This window comes from Rutidosis leptorrhynchoides, chromosome 4 (assembly GCF_046630445.1).
Source record: "Rutidosis leptorrhynchoides isolate AG116_Rl617_1_P2 chromosome 4, CSIRO_AGI_Rlap_v1, whole genome shotgun sequence".
Taxonomy (NCBI): domain Eukaryota; kingdom Viridiplantae; phylum Streptophyta; class Magnoliopsida; order Asterales; family Asteraceae; genus Rutidosis; species Rutidosis leptorrhynchoides.
The window spans coordinates 623,118,348-623,141,814 of NC_092336.1; the positions used below are offsets into that span (position 1 = coordinate 623,118,348).

At 34.3% G+C, this 23,467-nt stretch overlaps 1 protein-coding gene across 1 annotated transcript in view; it reads right to left on the bottom strand.

The window, feature by feature from the left end:
* The window catches only part of LOC139843078 (uncharacterized), a 39,253-nt gene extending 19,958 nt beyond the window's left edge, over positions 1 to 19,295 (bottom strand). The window contains exon 1 of the mRNA XM_071833156.1: positions 19,140 to 19,295. Within this exon, the coding sequence (XP_071689257.1) occupies positions 19,140 to 19,295 (156 nt within the window). The remainder of the gene's footprint in view (positions 1 to 19,139) is intronic.
* Positions 19,296 to 23,467: the final 4,172 nt, after the last annotated feature.

A 23,467-nucleotide genomic window follows, 5' to 3' on the forward strand; every position in this document is an offset into this window, starting at 1 on the left:
TGGCCAAGTTTCATGTTAATCGGAGGTCCGTAGCATAGCAAACATTTTTATGTCAAATGACCAAAGTAAACAGCCCGTTTTAGTACAATGGGACGGCGTCCCAATTGGCTAGACGGCGTCCCGGTTTTAAGATTGGGACGGCGTCCCGAGAAGCTAGACGGCGTCCAGATCGTTTTCCAGGCCCTGTTTGCTGCATTTCCTAAGTGCACGAACCAAAACACAAACCAACACATTTCATGACCCGTAAACAATCAAGATATGTATCTTATATCATCGGAAAGCTCTTTCGACAAGGAACGCAACTAAGCACTTTTCATCAAGCAAAAACATCATATACTATAACCGAAATCCCGACAAGTGATCAATAGAGGTTTATTTTCAAGTTTCAAGTTTATCAATTGCAATTTAAGTTTCGGGAATCCAATTTATACATATGATATGCCGTTTTGAAGGTAATGAAACATGTAATACAACTAAACACTTATCAATAACATTAACAAGCATTCAACGCATCAAAAGTTCGTTTTAAGAGTTGTCAACCCTAACCAAAAGTTCACAAAATCAATAATCGCGTTTATGAAGTTTCTTTAATCAATCTATACATCAAAATGAAGCTAATGATACTAGTAACACTTTTAAAACATGCACATTAACAATCTAATAACATTTGATCATCCAAAATCAAGGATTTAGCAAGTAATTTTCATAATGAACTAGTTACACCAAAAACAACAAATCGAGCATACAAATTACATACACGACATCACAATGAGCCATAGACACTAATTAACATACTTTTAAGTCAAGAACACAAATTTAAAGAAAACTAGTGTTTTAGAAATGTTACCCAAACGAGATGAGGTTGATACCAAAATGAAGAGGATGAAGAGAGGATCACGAATATGTAATTTATTTTGTTGTAAGCCTCCTATATCGGATTTAGATGATGATTGAATGAATTTTGTAAATGGGGGTGTGTTCTTGCTAGAGAGAAAGAGAGAGATGGGGATGATAATGAATGGGTGAAAGGGGTTTGACCCTTTGACCTAGTCAAGGGTTTGATCCCTTGTCAAGTTTAGTCCCTCAACTTTCGTTCGGGTGCGTGAATTACCTAAACGAGATAATTTAAAACGCTTATCAACGGGAGATGTTATAAACATATAACGGACTTTATATTAGTATAACGGAAAAGTAAATGGAAAAAGGCGGGATGTTACATTACCTACTCCTTAAAAGAAATTTCGTCCCGAAATTTAAGTAGGCATAGTAGTCGTTGTTTCTTCCTCGAGATCTTGCGTTTCTGAATTCACAAATAGATGAGGATACTTCCTTTGCATTTGGTCTTGTCTTTCCCAAGTAAACTCGGGTCCTCTTTTGGCATTCCAACGAACCTTGACAATCGGGATTCGGCTTTGTTTCAATGTCTCGACGGAGGTGTCCACAATTTCAACCGGTTCCTCCACAAAATGAAGTTTGTCATCAATAGTAAGTTCTTCGAGAGGGATGACGATATCGGGTTCGGCAAGACACTTTTTCAAGTTAGATACATGGAAGGTAGGATGAACGGAGTTCAATTGTATAACGATCCGTTCCTAATCCATTCGGACAACGTCCATATTGATTACAAACGAATTATAATAGTTGATAACATCGCGAGGTATTTGACCTCTATATGATACATTTTACAAACGTTGCATTTATTCTTAAAAAGACAATCTACCATTACATCAAAATTGACATGTTCGTCTAACATTTCCCAAAATTCAAATAACTAAATTTTAGCTCTTAATGATCTTCAATGACTCGAATGCAACGTTCTTGTATCATGACTTAAATGGTCCCAACTAGTATCCTTTATATGAGCTAATGCACAGCGGAAGACTTAATTCGTACCTGAGAATAAACATGCTTAAAAGTGTCAACCAAAAGGTTGGTGAGTTCATAGGTTTATCGTAACAACAATTATCAGAAATTTCAATAGACCACAAGATTTCATAGTTATACATATCTGTACACTCGCAAGTGTATAAAAGCATTCTAAGTGGTTGAGCACTTGGTAACCATACTTAACAATTTATCACGTCGCATATTCCCTTTAATACGAAATCTTACTACACTGTACCAAGTGTAGTCACAAAACGAAGTACTGTGCAACCGTTGAATACTGGTCGTCCAGTCCGGTTGGGGTTGTCAGGCCCGATAGATCTATCAACAGGATTCGCGTTTACAATACCGCTGTAAATATTAGTTACCAAGCTACAGGGAAGTATGCCAGTGGTACAACTCAACGTAGAATGTATTTTAAGTACTTGTGTCTATTTCGTAAACATTTATAAAAGCATCGCATGTATTCTCAGTCCCAAAAATATATATATTGCAAAAGCAATTAAAAAGGGAGCAAATGAAACTCACCAATCGTATTTCGTAGTAAAAATACATATAACGGCATTGAATACTTATAAGGTTGACCTTCGATTCACGAACCTAATTAGTTATATATTTATATAAAAATTAATATCTATTTAACAAACAAAGTCAAATTATAGTGTACCAATCCTAATGCTCGAGACTAATATGTAAAAGTTAACAGAAATTCATTTGACTCAAAATGATTTTCCAAAAATTTATACATGATTAAATATCGTCATGTTATATTTTTAAATGTCTACACAAAATTTATTAGTTAAATAATATAACTTATTTATTGTTAAATAAACTTTATTTTAAAAAAAAAATAAATTACTACATAATCATAATTTCACTAAAATAATACTTTTAACAAATATATAAATAATTTAACAGTTTTATAATAATTTGATAATTTTAAATAAAATATTATTTGTTTTTAATAAGAATAAATATAATCATAATAATAATATTAATATTTTCATAAAACATAATTTTTATGTTACTAATAATAAAAATCGCGAATTAATAACTTTTAACAATAAAAATGATTAAAATGATGATTTATTAGTTTTTGATTAAAATATTAAATATTTTTAGACAATCATAATAATAATTACTAATAATTTAAATAATAACGATTTTTGACGACGTAAACTAAAAATATTCATTTTTTTTTTAAAAATTTGTGCAAAAGTTCAATTGATTATAACTTCAAATCCGTCCGTCGAATTCGTTCGACATCTAAATGAAAAGTTTATAGTTTTTCACCACCTTTCCAAAAACATATTATTCATATACCTTATCTTAACCGCAGGAGTAACTAATTCAGATTCTATCCTAAAAATATATTTTAACAAAAAAAAAAAATAGATATAAAAATATACACGATCCTAATTTCTCGAGCACCAGTCAAGGACACACTAAAAGTAAATAAAAGTTAAGTTTAGAGTGCTCACGTATCAATATTGAGATTCAATATTGCAGGATATTATTTAGACGCAACGGAGATGACAAACACTAGTTTGTCTCAAGAGCAAAACCCCCGATCTATACCCATAACATCCATAGATTTGACCCATAATCTCCTTAATTCTATCCCACTCATGATATTTGTTTTGGAACACTTGGACAGAACCCCGTCATAGTAATTTGTATATAACTAAGTTTTATTATCACTCCTACTCTCTTAAGATTAACAATAATCTTATTATAAGTCTTTAGAATTAATAATAATAATAATAATAATAATAATAATAATAATAATAATAATAATAATAATAATAATTTATAATTATTAGTGAAAGATACGGAGTAATATATATCTTAAATATGTGTGTGTGCGTGTTCTGTGTTTAAAATGAATAAAGCAAGTATCATACCCACTTTTTATAACAATTTTCGTCACCTAACCACTTTATGTTGGCAAAACATTACACGATTCGTGTAGATGGGTACACGATTCGTGTAAGGTATAGTCACGAAAGTTGTAGATTTTTGAGTTACGGTCGTTTGGACACCAAGATCACCCTTTTTCGAGTCCGAATGAATTAGTTATGATTTTTCTCGTGCAAGTGCGCAGGTTTAGTGATTTCCAACATTTTAACTTGAAATCTTGTGATGAAATGTTGTAGTCTTTTGGTGCTCATTAAAAATCTTTATATTATCTTTATTTTTATTTTTATATCATTGAAAATCCCTAAAAATATTTTATAATCAAATTATATTATATCAAAAAAATGTTCGTTGTTTAACTAAGTATTTTTAAATACAAAACGTTTTATATTTAGGTAAAGACTATATTTAATCATTTTGTAAAAATACATAAATATATATTTAATAAACACGCTTTATTTAAATATTCATTTTTATTAAAATCACGGACCGTTATCATTTACAATTTGTCAAAAGGTTTCTAGAAAAATTCCAACTTTTAAGATAACGTTAAAAATCTTTATTCTTACCAAAATGGTTTGATAATAATTTGACGAAAGTAGTTTCAGATATTTATAAAAATTATAATCCTTTTTAAAGAAGACGTGACATTTAAATCATATTTTATAATTTCTAAAATAATAACAGATAACTATATTAAACTTAATAATTACACCTTGACCTGTAGTAAAAATATATTATCTTTTACTCTCGCCGATAAATATAGTATTCTTATATCGAAACCAAATATTACATATCTAATACCTTGTTAACGTTATTAATTAATAAATATATATCATATATACACATAAATGTTCGTGAATCGTCAGGCTTGGTCAAAGGGTAACTAATTATCCAAAAGAAGATTTCAGACTTTCTAGACTCAACATTAGGGTTTTTGCTTATCGTGTCGGAACCATATAGAGTTTAGGGTTTAAATTTGGTCGGAAATTTCCGGGTCGTTACAGTACCCACCCGTTAAAGAAATTTCGTCCCCGAAATTTGTTAGAGGTAGTCATGGATATCAATAGGAATGCTTTCATGACGAATATGAGGTGATAACGGAGTTTTATCATCATTGATAGATATAGATAAAACATTTCGATTATGTGAAGCGTACTAGCGAAGCTATCACAAAAGAGAGTGAAATGAGTAAATATAGAATTGTTGTAACCGATGACGTGGTTATGATTAATTTCCGGAATTTACGAGATTTAAAGAAAATCTTTTGTTATAAGATTTGGTTCTTCGGCGATTTAGGAAACAGAATCTCCTTTGATTAAATGCGGCAAATCAGTTGTGATTTCTTTGTCGGATTTTTCACTTATAAAACTATTCCCATCGTTTCCTTATTTCCATACCTCACATCTTCTTTTCTTCCTCCTTTAATTCATACTTTAAGGTATTCTTTAAAATGCTTCATCCTGTTCTGATTTTTGTTATACTTCTAACTTTCATATCTTTCATTCTTCTCTTTCATCTACCGCCAGAAGAATCTATTCACTTTTGTGATTTTCTTGGAATTATAATGTTTCTAATTCTCCCGTGTCTTTACGTCGCCATACGTATTGATATACACGGTTTGTAGTTTCTGAGTCGTTTTTGGGTTTGATATCTTTCCTTACACCTCAATGTTCCTGCTCCTGTTTTCTACAATCATTGTCATCCATAGTTAATACTTTCTCCTGTTTGCTGCGATTTATACCCCAATTTCTATTTTGGGCTTTGTCCCTTCGTTTCTTCTTCCCGTCCTTGAGCCAAGCGAACAATAATCCGGAGTTCGTAGGTATGAGATTCGGAATGAACATAGCTAATGTTCTCAGAAAGGAATGGTAATGGTACGATTTTAATTTGTCAAATTACCAGAACATTTTCAGAAAATTAGAACTATCAGGGTGATACGTTCTAATATATTTGGAGATTGAATAGAATGTAAAAGCCGTGTAACATGGCACATGATGACGGTATTGTAAATCATCATATTCCATTAGAAATTTAACATAGCTTAATGTAATATAATGAAGTTGATCAAGTTTCATTATATTATACTAATTTATGCATCAGTTCCCAACACTATTTCAAACATTCATATTTTAAACTCGGAGGTTTCAGAAGTTAGAAACTAACACAGTTTCTTTTATGTTGTAACGCAGATGTTACGGGGAGATAAATGATCGCAGATAGGAATAGTTGTGAAAATATTTCCAGAGATATGGAGAATATGTATAACGAAAGATATGAAGATATCTTATAATATCTAAAATGAGATGATGATGAAGAATATCATCTTGAAAAGTTTAAAATAAGGAATAGAGTTATTACTAACGGTTTCAGCAGGTACGGAATCATTGGGATTCTTTGAAGACAGGTTCCGCTTTCACGATTTGTTTACGGCCTCCTTCATACTTTGCTCAATCCGTTTTCCAGTTCCAAACCTTCTCTTTTTCTCAGCTTTACCACCTTACTATTCTTTGTCATCAAACTTTTGACGGTTAAAGTCGTTTATGATCCTTGCTGTTTTATCAGCATTTCAAGAACTACTTCATAGTCCAGGGTGTTTTCCAGAAACTTCACATTCAAGATGTGTAATTCTTAGGGATAGACGTTTTTGATATAACTGGGGAATTTCTATAAGATTTTCAACATACTGTTTGCGGATTTTCATCGAAGAGATAACGAGCTGCTGGTATATCTGCTGATGATGTCGTGGGATATAAAAGGTTCTCTGATAACAACGGCGAAAGGACAATGTATAAATATCAAGGTTATAATAGGAGTAGTCTTACTGAGAAGTTGAAGTGGAGCTGTGACAAAATTAACTTCTTGGAAAGGAATTGTAGAGCTGTTTTTGCTAATAAATAGCATAGGATTCAACACGGTATTTATTAAACTATGAATTTGGATTCGAGAGTTTTCCGGTGTATACATCTTTTCTTCGATAGACGAGATGCGGTGGGTTCGACTTTAAGATCGAGATGTTTTCAAGAATCATGAAAAATTGTGAATACGAATTGCAATTGTCAAGATAAGAATGAGGTTTAAAATAGAATCAAGTGGCAAGCTTGAAGAATTATTTAGTTTCATATGTTATAATCAATATTTTAATTCATTTTTCTTGTCCATAGTTAGCAGTCTGTTAGTTCGATTGTCCAATAGTTTATATATATATATATTATAATATTCGAATTAAATAATACATATCGTGACCCGTGTACCGGTCTCGGTATTGATCACAACTCAAACTATATATATAGATGGGTCGATATGATAAATCGAAACCTTGTATACGTGTCCCGTTATATAAAGTGCGTAAAATAAATAAATGTATATCATGACCCATGCACCGGTGTTGTCTCAGAATTAATCCGACGTGTTGCGTACATGTGTCCCGACAGTAGTACAGTGCGGAAATTAAAATTGCGGGAATGTAAATTGCGGAAATGTAAATTGCGAGAATGTAAATTGCGAGAATATAAATTGCGATAAATTAAATGTTAATCAGTTAGCTGGGAACAGTTAGCCGGAACAGTTAGCGTGAAATCCTTAATAGATTTTCAATTAGTTAAATCGTGTGTTTCTAACAATTTTAATATATCCAATGTTTTCTTCATTATGCCACTTGTTGGATTCTGATAAGTCAAAATCCGAATATGAAATGAGAATGGTTATTCTGGGATGAGCGGATACGAATACCGGTGGTTGCGAGTAAAATAATAGATGACCGTTGAATCAGATTCAAAGAATGTACAGTGTACTTATTAATGTGAATTCTAAATATTCCTCGGGTGCTACCCACCCGTTAAAATATTTTCATCATTAACAGTTTGTACGAAAGAAATTTTTAATTACAATCTTTATGAAAATATACTTGCATATATATTTTCATCGGATGTAATTATGGATTTAATGAGTAAAGAAAATATTATACTCATTTGATTTACTGTTGGCACTTGATTTCATGATCTCTGAACATTAGAGATTACGTAGTTGTCATGTTAAACGGAAGTAAATGAGGTAGGACGTAAGGCGAAGGTAATCGATGTCGAACGAAAATTTAGTAGATGGAACGATACGTAGAACGGTGACTATACTCATGGTATAGTTTATGACGTTGAGGTTTATGACGCGACTGTGGCTGCTGCTGGTGTTTGTAACCGTCACACCATATTTTCCATTGCTGTCACACAAACGCGAAGTTTATTAACTTATACTTGTACACCGGATTGATTGGCGATTGAAGCGAGCGGATGTATAAAATTCGGAATATGAGATGGTATATAATTATGATGAGATATCCGTAAAAAGGAGAAAAGAAATGGTTTCTCGAACAGGTTCGTCGGTAAGTGTTTCAGGTTTATCGCCAAAAGAGTAATTTAGTGGATGGAAAGGTTCTTCAATGTGAAATGATTTCCGGATGTCGTATGATATTCTAACTATATAGAATATCTATATATATTACCAAAGATTTCGTAGTCTTCAAAGAAATTTACGGCGTGTATCAGGCAAATCTAGGATGCGCTAAGATATGAATTTCGTCTATACACTATCGATGCACTAAATGCAGTAAGACGTGTCTAGGCTTAAGAATGCTAAGCAGGCAATTCCCTAAAGATGATAAGCAGATGATTTCCGACTAATGTGATAAGCAAAACTTTTTGACAAGCAGACACGGTCAAAGTCCAGTCTCACTAATGTATCCTAACAACCACCAGTTAGACACACTAATGGGTGACCTGGTTCGCTAAGACCAACGCTCTGATACCACCTATAACGATCCGTTCCTAATCCATTCGGACAACGTCCATATTGATTACAAACGAATTATAATAGTTGATAACATCGCGAGGTATTTGACCTCTATATGATACATTTTACAAACGTTGCATTTATTCTTAAAAAGACAATCTACCATTACATCAAAATTGACATGTTCGTCTAACATTTCCCAAAATTCAAATAACTAAATTTTAGCTCTTAATGATCTTCAATGACTCGAATGCAACGTTCTTGTATCATGACTTAAATGGTCCCAACTAGTATCCTTTATATGAGCTAATGCACAGCGGAAGACTTAATTCGTACCTGAGAATAAACATGCTTAAAAGTGTCAACCAAAAGGTTGGTGAGTTCATAGGTTTATCGTAACAACAATTATCAGAAATTTCAATAGACCACAAGATTTCATAGTTATACATATCTGTACACTCGCAAGTGTATAAAAGCATTCTAAGTGGTTGAGCACTTGGTAACCATACTTAACAATTTATCACGTCGCATATTCCCTTTAATACGAAATCTTACTACACTGTACCAAGTGTAGTCACAAAACGAAGTACTGTGCAACCGTTGAATACTGGTCGTCCAGTCCGGTTGGGGTTGTCAGGCCCGATAGATCTATCAACAGGATTCGCGTTTACAATACCGCTGTAAATATTAGTTACCAAGCTACAGGGAAGTATGCCAGTGGTACAACTCAACGTAGAATGTATTTTAAGTACTTGTGTCTATTTCGTAAACATTTATAAAAGCATCGCATGTATTCTCAGTCCCAAAAATATATATATTGCAAAAGCAATTAAAAAGGGAGCAAATGAAACTCACCAATCGTATTTCGTAGTAAAAATACATATAACGGCATTGAATACTTATAAGGTTGACCTTCGATTCACGAACCTAATTAGTTATATATTTATATAAAAATTAATATCTATTTAACAAACAAAGTCAAATTATAGTGTACCAATCCTAATGCTCGAGACTAATATGTAAAAGTTAACAGAAATTCATTTGACTCAAAATGATTTTCCAAAAATTTATACATGATTAAATATCGTCATGTTATATTTTTAAATGTCTACACAAAATTTATTAGTTAAATAATATAACTTATTTATTGTTAAATAAACTTTATTTTAAAAAAAAAATAAATTACTACATAATCATAATTTCACTAAAATAATACTTTTAACAAATATATAAATAATTTAACAGTTTTATAATAATTTGATAATTTTAAATAAAATATTATTTGTTTTTAATAAGAATAAATATAATCATAATAATAATATTAATATTTTCATAAAACATAATTTTTATGTTACTAATAATAAAAATCGCGAATTAATAACTTTTAACAATAAAAATGATTAAAATGATGATTTATTAGTTTTTGATTAAAATATTAAATATTTTTAGACAATCATAATAATAATTACTAATAATTTAAATAATAACGATTTTTGACGACGTAAACTAAAAATATTCATTTTTTTTTAAAAATTTGTGCAAAAGTTCAATTGATTATAACTTCAAATCCGTCCGTCGAATTCGTTCGACATCTAAATGAAAAGTTTATAGTTTTTCACCACCTTTCCAAAAACATATTATTCATATACCTTATCTTAACCGCAGGAGTAACTAATTCAGATTCTATCCTAAAAATATATTTTAACAAAAAAAAAAAATAGATATAAAAATATACACGATCCTAATTTCTCGAGCACCAGTCAAGGACACACTAAAAGTAAATAAAAGTTAAGTTTAGAGTGCTCACGTATCAATATTGAGATTCAATATTGCAGGATATTATTTAGACGCAACGGAGATGACAAACACTAGTTTGTCTCAAGAGCAAAACCCCCGATCTATACCCATAACATCCATAGATTTGACCCATAATCTCCTTAATTCTATCCCACTCATGATATTTGTTTTGGAACACTTGGACAGAACCCCGTCATAGTAATTTGTATATAACTAAGTTTTATTATCACTCCTACTCTCTTAAGATTAACAATAATCTTATTATAAGTCTTTAGAATTAATAATAATAATAATAATAATAATAATAATAATAATAATAATAATAATAATTTATAATTATTAGTGAAAGATACGGAGTAATATATATCTTAAATATGTGTGTGTGCGTGTTCTGTGTTTAAAATGAATAAAGCAAGTATCATACCCACTTTTTATAACAATTTTCGTCACCTAACCACTTTATGTTGGCAAAACATTACACGATTCGTGTAGATGGGTACACGATTCGTGTAAGGTATAGTCACGAAAGTTGTAGATTTTTGAGTTACGGTCGTTTGGACACCAAGATCACCCTTTTTCGAGTCCGAATGAATTAGTTATGATTTTTCTCGTGCAAGTGCGCAGGTTTAGTGATTTCCAACATTTTAACTTGAAATCTTGTGATGAAATGTTGTAGTCTTTTGGTGCTCATTAAAAATCTTTATATTATCTTTATTTTTATTTTTATATCATTGAAAATCCCTAAAAATATTTTATAATCAAATTATATTATATCAAAAAAATGTTCGTTGTTTAACTAAGTATTTTTAAATACAAAACGTTTTATATTTAGGTAAAGACTATATTTAATCATTTTGTAAAAATACATAAATATATATTTAATAAACACGCTTTATTTAAATATTCATTTTTATTAAAATCACGGACCGTTATCATTTACAATTTGTCAAAAGGTTTCTAGAAAAATTCCAACTTTTAAGATAACGTTAAAAATCTTTATTCTTACCAAAATGGTTTGATAATAATTTGACGAAAGTAGTTTCAGATATTTATAAAAATTATAATCCTTTTTAAAGAAGACGTGACATTTAAATCATATTTTATAATTTCTAAAATAATAACAGATAACTATATTAAACTTAATAATTACACCTTGACCTGTAGTAAAAATATATTATCTTTTACTCTCGCCGATAAATATAGTATTCTTATATCGAAACCAAATATTACATATCTAATACCTTGTTAACGTTATTAATTAATAAATATATATCATATATACACATAAATGTTCGTGAATCGTCAGGCTTGGTCAAAGGGTAACTAATTATCCAAAAGAAGATTTCAGACTTTCTAGACTCAACATTAGGGTTTTTGCTTATCGTGTCGGAACCATATAGAGTTTAGGGTTTAAATTTGGTCGGAAATTTCCGGGTCGTTACAAATTGAGGCGGAAGATCTAAACGATAAGCAACGGTTCCAATACGCTCCAAGATTTCGAAAGGACCAATATACCGCGGATTTAGCTTCCCGCGTTTCCCAAAACGGATTACACCTTTCCAAGGCGCGACTTTTAACATTACTCGGTCACCGACTTGAAATTCAAGATCGTTGCGTCGTTTGTCGGTATAGCTCTTTTGACGACTTCGGGCCGTCCTAAGCCTATCTCGGATTTGAACGATTTTCTCGGTGGTTTCGTGAATGAGTTCGGGTCCGGTGATTTGTACGTCGCCTACCTCGGCCCAACAAAGAGGTGAACGACATTTGCGGCCATATAGCGCTTCAAAAGGTGCGGCTTTAATACTCGCGTGATAACTATTGTTGTAAGAGAACTCGGCGAGAGGTAAGTGCTTGTCCCAAGCTTTTCCGAAATCAACCACGCAAGCTCGTAACATGTCCTCTAAGGTTTGAATTGTACGTTCGCTTTGTCCATCGGTTTGAGGATGATATGCGGTGCTCATGTCTAAACGCGTTCCCAACGCTTCTTGCAATGTACGCCAAAATCTAGAAACGAAATGGCCATCTCGGTCGGAGATAATCGATAAAGGTACACCGTGTCGAGCTACGATCTCCTTAATGTAAAGTTGTGCAAGTTTCTCCATTTTGTCCGTTTCTTTCATGGCAAGGAAGTGTGCGGATTTGGTGAGACGGTCAACAATAACCCAAATGGTATCATAACCGCCCGTCGTTTTTGGTAGCTTGGTGATAAAATCCATCGTTATCCTTTCCCACTTCCATTGCGGGATCTCGGGTTGTTGAAGTAATCCGGACGGTCTTTGGTGTTCGGCTTTGACTTTGGAACATGTCAAACACTTGGAAACATAAGTAGCTACGTCCCTTTTGATGTTCGGCCACCAATATAGTTGTTTAAGGTCGTGGTACATCTTATTGGCACCGGGGTGAATCGAGTATCGTGATTTATGGGCTTCATCTAAAATAAGGCTTCGTAGATCCCCATAACTAGGCACCCAAATTCTTCCGGCGAAATATCGGAGTCCGGTTTCTTTAACTTCGAATCGAGAGGTGAGGACGTTCAAGTGTTCGAGAGAGATGTTTTCATCCTTGAGAGCCTCATCTTGGGCTACCCGAATTTGGCTATTAAGGTTGGTGTGAATGGTGATGTTTAAAGCTCGGACACGGAGAGGCACCGCTCTTTCTTTTCGACTTAAGGCATCGGCTACTACATTTGCCTTCCCGGGATGGTAACGAAGCTCGCAATCGTAATCGTTTAAGGTTTCAATCCACCTTCGTTGTCTCATGTTTAGTTGCTTTTGATCGAAAATGTGTTGAAGGCTTTTGTGATCGGTGAAGATAGTACTCTTGGTTCCATAAAGATAGTGTCTCCACATTTTAAGTGCAAAGACGACGGCTCCGAGTTCGAGATCATGTGTCGTATAGTTTCGTTCATGAATCTTGAGTTGTCGAGAAGCATAAGCAATGACTTTCGTTCGTTGCATCAATACACACCCAAAACCATGTTTTGAGGCATCGCAATATACAACAAAGTCATCATTGCCTTCGGGAAGTGACAAGATAGGAGCGGTGGTTAACTTCGTTTTCAAGATTTGGAATGCGGATTCATGTTCGGTCGCCCAAATGAATTTCTTTCCCTTGTGAGTCAATGCGGTTAGAGGACGTGCAACCAAAGAGAAATTTTCGATGAATCTACGATAGTACCCGGCGAGACCCAAAAATTGACGAATGTGAGTAGGAGTAGTAGGAGTCTCCCATTTGCTAATGGCTTCGATTTTCGTTGGATCGACTTTAATACCTTGGTCACTTACAACATGACCAAGAAATTGAACTTCCTTTAACCAAAATTCACACTTGGAGAATTTGGCATAGAGTTGTTCTTGTCTTAAAAGTTCAAGCACGAGTCGGAGATGTTGTTCGTGCTCTTCTTCATTTTTAGAATAGATCAATATGTCATCGATGAACACAATAACAAATTTATCGAGATACGGTTTGCACACGCGGTTCATAAGATCCATGAACACCGCCGGTGCGTTAGTGAGACCAAATGGCATGACAAGGAATTCATAACTACCGTAACGAGTCCGGAAATCGGTTTTGGAGATATCTTCCCCCTTAACCCTTAATTGATGATAACCCGAGCGGAGATCGATTTTCGAATATACACAAGACCCTTGTAGTTGATCAAAGAGGTCATCGATGCGAGGAAGAGGATATCGGTTCTTAACCGTCAATTTATTTAGTTCACGATAATCAATGCACATTCGTAGGGATCCGTCTTTCTTTTTAACAAACAAAATCGGAGCGCCCCAAGGTGAATGGCTAGGTTGGATAAAACCACGATCAAGTAGTTCTTGGATTTGACTTTGCAATTCTTGCATTTCAGATGGAGCGAGTCTATATGGTGCACGTGCTACGGGTGCGGCTCCCGGAATAAGATCGATTTAGAATTCAACCGGTCGATGAGGTGGAAGACCCGGCAATTCGTCGGGAAATACATCGAAAAAGTCACTAACAATTGGCACATCATCGATATGCTTCTCATCGGACTCGACTTTCTTAACGTGGGCAAGGATCGCAAAACAACCCTTACGGAGTAGTTTTCTAACTTTAAGGCACGAAACGAGGTTGAGTCTGGTGCAACTCTTGTCGCCATAAACAATCAAAGGTTCACCATTCTCGATAGGAATTCGGATTGCGTTAAGATCACAAAGGATGTGAGATTTCGTTTTGACTAACCAATTCATACCGATTATTACATCAAAGCTTCCTAGTTCCATGGGTATCAAGTCAATTTCAAATTCCTTACCCAAAATGTTTAACGCACACCCCCGGTAATATGTGTCGGCACTTAATAGTTTCCCGTTAGCCACTTCAATGGTATAAGTGGTATCTAATGGAAGAGGTGGAGTGCTAAAAGAATGAGTCAAAGTCTTGGATACAAAGCATTTATCGGCACCTGAATCGAATAAGCAAGAGACATGAGAATTGTTGAGAAGAAACGTACCTGTGACTAGTTCAGTGTCATCCCGGGCTTCCTCGGTGTTGATGTTGAAAGCTCGGCCGCGCGTATTGAGGTTATCTTTCTTCTTTGGGCATGCATTTCTATAATGACCCGTTTGGCCACATTCGTAACAAGTGCCCGTCTTTGGTGCATTGGGCCACTTTCGAGCGACGGGAGTGGCACTTTTACAATCGTTGGCCTTATGACCAATTCCTTGGCACCGATGGCAAATTAGCTTACTACATTCGCCAAAGTGATGTTTGTTGCATTTGTTGCAAAAAGGTAGATTCCCGGCATAACCCTTCTTGCCGTCGAAAGTGAAAGATTTCTTGGCAAAGTTGTTGTTGCTTGATTGGGAGGGTTCCCACTTTCTTTTGTTGCCGCCCGATTTATCCTCGGCCTTAGGTGCCGGAACTACGATTTCGTCAACCGTTTCAATTAGTTGGCGAGCCATGTTCATAGCGGCTTGATGAGTAGTGGGTTTGGATGACATCACCCCTTGTTTGATGCTTTTTGGAAGACCGAGCATGTAGAGCTCAATCCTTTGAGATTCGGGGTTAACAAGATTAGGACACATCAAGGATAGTTCGGCGAAGCGTTGATTATAAGCTTTAAGATCGTTTCCGACCGCTTTCAAAGCTCTTAGTTCTTCCTCAAGCTTTCGAGTTTCTTCGCGCGGAAAATATTCAACAATCATCTTTTCCTTTAGATCGGCCCAAGAGAGGGCATGAGCTTCATCGGTACCCACCGATTGAACATAGGTGTTCCACCATGTTAGAGCAATTCCGGAGAAAGTGTGAGTGGAGTATTTGACCTTGTCTTGGTCCCGACAACCGCTTATGCTAAAGACGGCTTCCGTTTGCTCAAACCATCGGGTGAGCACGACCGGTCCCCCGGTTCCATCAAAAGTGTGAGGTTTGCACCCCATGAAAGCTTTATAGGAGCATCCCTCGTTTGAGTTTCCGGCTCCATTGTTGTTGTTGTTGTTGTTGTGGTTGTTGTGGTTGTTATTATTATTGTTGTTGGATGAGTGACCGGCCATGGCCGCATCTACGGCGGTAGCTATCATCCGTTCGAGAGCTTGTTCGGGAGTTTCATTGCGGCGTACACGACGAGGAGCCATTGTTCCTTCAAGACACAAGAATATCATTGATTAGTATTCTCAATAATACTAACCGTGATATAGAATAAAGATAAAGAGAAGTTTTTCCTCGACTCGCCTTAAATTCTTTATGTCATAATGTCGGAACGTTCATATGAGTCACCGTAATATAATCCCGGAAATTATATTACCCTGATTCATATGTGCATTCGACATCATTTCATATAGTCAAGGTGGCGTGTCAATCAAATTAAACAACGTGAGATTAAGATGAACTAAGAGTAGATATGAGTAGAAGCGTTCGAGTATAAATGCACAAGTAGTCAAGTAATTCCTACTTCAAGTCTATATGCCGGTTGTAGTCTAGACTCACCAATGTACCCTATGACTCGGGGTCGACACCAATGAACTCTAAATCCCTACAACCAACGCTCTGATACCACTTGTAGCGACCCCGACAAATCGTCAATTGACGGCGTCGACTACTTAGGTCCCGTTGCGTGGTCATAGGTCTTTAACGTGACATTTGACCAAAGATATGTCGCATTCCTTTCAAAAATAAAGATTGTTTCAAAGTTTACAAGAATTGTTCATCCAAAAGTTACGTTACAAAGTTATAGTTACATGTGAAACCTATGCGACACAGTTTTAAAGAAAGTCAAAAGACGCTCCATGAAATGCATGTATACTCGACATCCAATGCAAGTATCAAAATAATGAGCGGAAGCATGTATCATGTATCGTTCAAGGACCTGAGAAAAACATAGAAATCTGTCAACGAAAACGTTGGTGAAATCATAGGTTTAAGTAAGTAAGTACAAGTGAACCACAAGATTTGCATCAATGAAATAATAGTAATACATTCCAAAAGTTTGTTTCACGAGCACCCAATTATCAAAGCTTAACATTCCTTCCATTGTATACCCCATCACTTAGTGCTAGAACAAACACTGATTCTCGAAAATATATTTCATCCGTAGACGGTAGCGAACCGTCAAAGATGAGGGTTGTCAACCCATATGGCCATATAACATAAGTTCTCGCTTACACCCGGCAAGTGTAACTAATGATAATCGAATTGAGGATTTTTGTTCTAAACTCGTATGTAGAATGTTTGTTTTCCTGTTCTTGTGTTCACTTAGTTCAAAAGAATCGTTTATGTTTTCTCATCCCAATATAAGTTCAAAAAGAGTAAAAGTGGGACTATGATCTCACCTTGAGTGCACGAGTAGTAAAGTACTTCGACAAGTAAACGTGTGCAAAGAACAATGCTAGTCTTGACCTAAACAATAGGTTTGTATCAATAACGGTAAACACAATAGGTCAAAGATGTTCAATTAGTCCTATGGCTCGTTAAGACTCGATCATAATAGCATGTGAATCAAATTGTCATGTTTCATGCAAGGTACAAGTATAAAAACATGTTAGAACGATTACACAATTATTTGGTTAAGTTTGATTAAAAGTCAACTTGGTCGGGTCAAAGTCAACAGAAAAGTCAACGGGGTCGGGTTGGGTATCCGACAATTTTTCTAAGTTATATAATCATATATGAGCATGTTGGCCAAGTTTCATGTTAATCGGAGGTCCGTAGCATAGCAAACATTTTTATGTCAAATGACCAAAGTAAACAGCCCGTTTTAGTACAATGGGACGGCGTCCCAATTGGCTAGACGGCGTCCCGGTTTTAAGATTGGGACGGCGTCCCGAGAAGCTAGACGGCGTCCAGATCGTTTTCCAGGCCCTGTTTGCTGCATTTCCTAAGTGCACGAACCAAAACACAAACCAACACATTTCATGACCCGTAAACAATCAAGATATGTATCTTATATCATCGGAAAGCTCTTTCGACAAGGAACGCAACTAAGCACTTTTCATCAAGCAAAAACATCATATACTATAACCGAAATCCCGACAAGTGATCAATAGAGGTTTATTTTCAAGTTTCAAGTTTATCAATTGCAATTTAAGTTTCGGGAATCCAATTTATACATATGATATGCCGTTTTGAAGGTAATGAAACATGTAATACAACTAAACACTTATCAATAACATTAACAAGCATTCAACGCATCAAAAGTTCGTTTTAAGAGTTGTCAACCCTAACCAAAAGTTCACAAAATCAATAATCGCGTTTATGAAGTTTCTTTAATCAATCTATACATCAAAATGAAGCTAATGATACTAGTAACACTTTTAAAACATGCACATTAACAATCTAATAACATTTGATCATCCAAAATCAAGGATTTAGCAAGTAATTTTCATAATGAACTAGTTACACCAAAAACAACAAATCGAGCATACAAATTACATACACGACATCACAATGAGCCATAGACACTAATTAACATACTTTTAAGTCAAGAACACAAATTTAAAGAAAACTAGTGTTTTAGAAATGTTACCCAAACGAGATGAGGTTGGTACCAAAATGAAGAGGATGAAGAGAGGATCACGAATATGTAATTTATTTTGTTGTAAGCCTCCTATATCGGATTTAGATGATGATTGAATGAATTTTGTAAATGGGGGTGTGTTCTTGCTAGAGAGAAAGAGAGAGATGGGGATGATAATGAATGGGTGAAAGGGGTTTGACCCTTTGACCTAGTCAAGGGTTTGATCCCTTGTCAAGTTTAGTCCCTCAACTTTCGTTCGGGTGCGTGAATTACCTAAACGAGATAATTTAAAACGCTTATCAACGGGAGATGTTATAAACATATAACGGACTTTATATTAGTATAACGGAAAAGTAAATGGAAAAAGGCGGGATGTTACAGCATATATAGCATAACATAGGTAATGTCAGCAATCAATATCATTATCTATTACCATATATAAGTAACATTTAAAAATTAGAAGATTCGGTTACATTTAAGTAAATGTGAATCATAATCATGATTGTAAAATATAATTATTCTAATAATTGATGTACATATTCAATTGACAAGTGTTAATCTGTTTAATCAGAATTTGAGATACAGTAACGGTAATAGATGGTTTCAAGAATGTGATATTTCATGAAATGAATTTTTAACCTTCAGTAGGCATGGAACTTACATAAAAGAATGTTTTCATCATGATAAAGTATACATGTGGGTAATGACCTAAAAAATTGTACTTGCTGCTCAAAAAATATAGAAAGTTATAAAAAACTGTAGTAAATTTAGGTCAAACCAGGTTGTCGATAAGTATCAACTCCAATGACATGGCAGAGTAGGGATTGTTGAAATAAGTTTTTCTCCAGTTCACAAAAACCTTAACACGAACTCTCCAGTTTCTCCTCGAATCGTTAAGCATGGCCAGTGGTGTGAAGTCTGCAGCATCCTCCATTTCCAAATAAATTTTGTGTATGAAACTTTTGGTTGTGAGTGAATGTAAGTTGAAAACGTCTTATGTATACATAGAGTCTTATGTATATATAGAGTTATTATTAGAGATGATGTACATGGTAATGGATGAGTGGGTGGTGACAGTTTCAGCCGAAAAAAACTACAAGGAGGTAACCGAATGTGCAGTTGTGGTGTGATATTCCAAAACAAATAATAGTAGAAAAAATAACTGCTTATGACATTATATTACGTGCAATTATTTTATATAACGTCAGTGACTAACATAACTTATGATAAAATTTTGGTACTCATTATACATAACAGTCCTTTTTTATGATTAACATATATAAGTCATGAAAATTCATATTAATCAATTTTATCATATTATCATAGTCATAGGTTTAATAAATACGGAATATCAGATTGTTACAATATTTGTTTAAATTGAAATTAATTGACTAAAAAAAAAAAAATCATATATGTTCGATTAAGTATCTCCCATTTATAGTGTAGTGAAGAACTAATACAAATTATGATTTACAGCATACCTGCAGGTGCGGTATCGATTTTAGAAATTACATAACAATCACGACGAACTTGTAGGTAAATTGATTAACTTTACGCACATAAAGATTTTTTTCCAGAATACAGGCAATCGAGAAATCAATAAGTTGTTCTGATTGAATTTAATCGATGGAATTAGGGTTGTTCGCGTGAGATTATCATTGAATCGAATCAAGTTTGGGGATTTTTTCCAGGATACATGCGTTGCGAGAAATCAATAAGTTGTTCGGATTGAATTTAATCGATGGAATTAGGGTTTTGCGCGTGAGATTATAGTTGAATCGAATCAAGTTTGGGGATTCAGCTAGTAGTTAATAATCAAGATCGGAATCTTCATTAAAGAGATGAATGGTTCTGGATTTTTTTTTTAATTTTTTGAGAGGAATCGATTGAATCTTTGTTAAGGAATACGTACATATGCAACGCATCGGTTTAAAGTGACTGAATATAAAGGAGGGTTAAAATAGTTAATTTAGGATAACCCTTAGTTAAGATCCTGAGGTATAAGCTAAGACATATCCTGTCCGTTTGATCATTATTTTTAAGGGTGGGGATTAAAAAGTTAAGGAATATTTTGAAAGTATTAATTAATATACACTTTGCTTTAATATATAGAGAGGATCTAGAACCACACACTTTTTACACAATTATATCCACACACTTACGTGGCAGGGTGACTTGGCCCAACTTAAACTTCCACATAGAGTTAACTGCACCCTTTAAATATGGGGATGATTCTCACACACACTTTTTTGATCCTCACACACCTATTTTAACATTTTACTCTTCTAATAATACTCAATTGGTGTGTGAGGATCAAAAAAGTGTGTGTGAGAATCATCCCCCTTTAAATATGGTAAATTATCTTCATTTTTAAAATTAAATAATCTTTTCCAAATAAAATAATACGAGTTGTCGTCGATTACCTAACTAATTACTGTATTTTTTTTCCTTTTTCTCACCCAAAAATATGAAAATCTCTTTCTTCCTCAAAAGTTGAATTTCTCTAGCATCCATTGTTAACTGTATGGAGCTTTTGAATATAATTCTAAAAGTTACATAATTATGGGGTGTTTAATTGATATTTTTATCTTAATGTTCGTATATCATTATAGTTTGACATGTTGTACTGTTTTTTACATCAAAATATTTTGCCCAGTTTGTGAATCCATATTAATAATATATCGTCTTTTCTAAAAATCTCAAAATTCATAAATAACATCAACAAACTAGTGAATGTATTAAGCTGAAAGAACATGTATGTGCATTCTTAACGGATCACAAGAGTCCAACGTCAGAATTTGTGAACGTGAGTTATTGAAGCCAAAGGAACAAAGTTACCAATTCTCATATGAGCTATAAAGAGTTGCAAATAACAATTAATAGTCGATTTTCAAAATTTTACACACGTGATAGAAACAGACTACTAGATGTTGTTTTATATGAAACAAAAGACATCAATTTAATTGAAGACTTTGATGGTTGCTCCACAAACATGTTTAATTGAATTCACAATTATAGTTAGGTACTTGCATTACTCAGTATTTTATTTGGAAAGAATAATTTAATTTATAGGTAAAGATAATTAACCAAATTTAAAGGGAGCAGTTAAATTTACGTGAAAAGTTCAAATTGTGTCTAGTCACCTTGCCATGTCAGCGTGTGGATTTAATTGTGTAAAAAAAATTGAGTGGTTGTAGAATTTCTCTAATCTAAATATCACTTTGTTTTGGTCTTAAAAAGTTGTGAATTTGCGCTCTACACAAGCAAGATGCAACTGCGTGTAACATGGTGTGTTACGTGACCCGGTCATGACCGGAAAATGCAAGTAGCGACCAACGATTTCCTGCAACCTATATTGCATTGTTAACCAAAGGCCCATTTTGGTTGATTGTGGGGTTTAACTGGCACAACAAAAAAGTGAGGACGTTTTGTGAGTGTACGTAGATTATGTGCACTTTTACTTGTTCGTTCCACGACTTGATAACCAAACGATGGATTCTTTTCCAGTAACAGTATATATGAATACACACATCCTCGTTGATCTGTCCGAACAATGGGTGTGTTTGGATGAAACTAGCTGGAGCTAGAGCTTATGGGTTAGAGCTGGAGCCGGAGCTTACTTTTTATAAGTGTTTGGTAAACTAGCTGGAGCTTATTTTTCAGTTCATAAGCTCTACTTTTTTTCATAAGCTACCAGAAGTAGCTTATTTTTTAAGAGCTTATGATTTTCATAAGCTCAACTTTTTATGTCTACCAAACAAAGCTTATGACTTGTAGCTTATTAAAATCATAAGCTCAAGCTCCAATGAGCTCTCATAAGCTTCAAGAAGCCAAGCACACCCAATGTCAACTTTCATACTTCAAAGCACTTTTTTCTTTTGGGATCACGAGCCTATTCAATCTCCCAACATCACTCGCGGTTAACTCTTTTTGGAATAGTACTTTACCAAAAAGCCTTTTACCGACCAAAGAATGTAGTGGTTGCACTTCTGCGCTTCCATTTTTGGATGTACTCGTAAATTCAGCTAGTTATTACTGAAATATATTTGGCATCCCCAGTTCTTGTTTTGTTGCAGGATAACTCCTAATTAATTTCTGTCTGAACCTTCAACATTTTTGGGTGTAGGTCTCGCTGCTCCGGCAACTTCGCTTAGTCCCACTTGTTGCATTCGATGTTTCCTTGGTAATGATTGTAGCAGCATTTGAACTTGAACTTATTAATTAACCACTGTTGGAAAATTGATAAATTTTTTGTCCAATATTCAGAAAACACGAAACCAAATCGAAGCATAAATTCTTCTACTTATGTAACTAAAATACAATGTAACAGCATAAGCATATAAATCTTAGACTACTAAAAAGATCATAAAGCCACAATTAAGTAGACTAGCACAAATGTAGAAAATATCAAATTTCCTTTAGAGGGAAACTGTTGTGTATGCATAAACAAAATTTGATTAACGTCCAGGAAAAAAACTTGAATTGAATACATTGTACATAAACCCACCAAAAACTTATCGATTTCCAATGAAGGATCCTAATATGATCATCATATAGGTGGTCAGGTAGATGCTTGAATGCTTAGAGTTGAAATGCAAACGCCAAAAGATATCTAGCTGTATCTTTTGCCACCGATCGCATATATAAAAGGAAATATGCTTACAACTTACCGTTTAAAAACTTATCGATTTCCAATGAAGGATCCTAATATGATCATCATATAGGTAGTCAGGTAGATGCTTGAATGCTTAGAGTTGAAATGCAAACGCCAAAAGATATCTAGCTGTATCTTTTGCCACCGATCGCATATATAAAAGGAAATATGCACTACAAAGCCTATAGGGAAAGGTTGAATAACGTTATGGAAATCAAACACTCATGAGGTGGTATATAAATTACAGTCCCATTTGTATTTTGTCTTCCTCTTAAGGGACCCGGAACTCCCACCCTTAATCGGTTACCAATTTCACTAAAAATATAATTTCAAAGTGACAATAGAGGTCTGCGATGCTAACAGATGGGATAAGCGATACAAAAAATTTAGCAATTAACATGCACATATAAGGGCCACTTGACCACAATGTGGAGGTCGAGCAGGGGCGAATG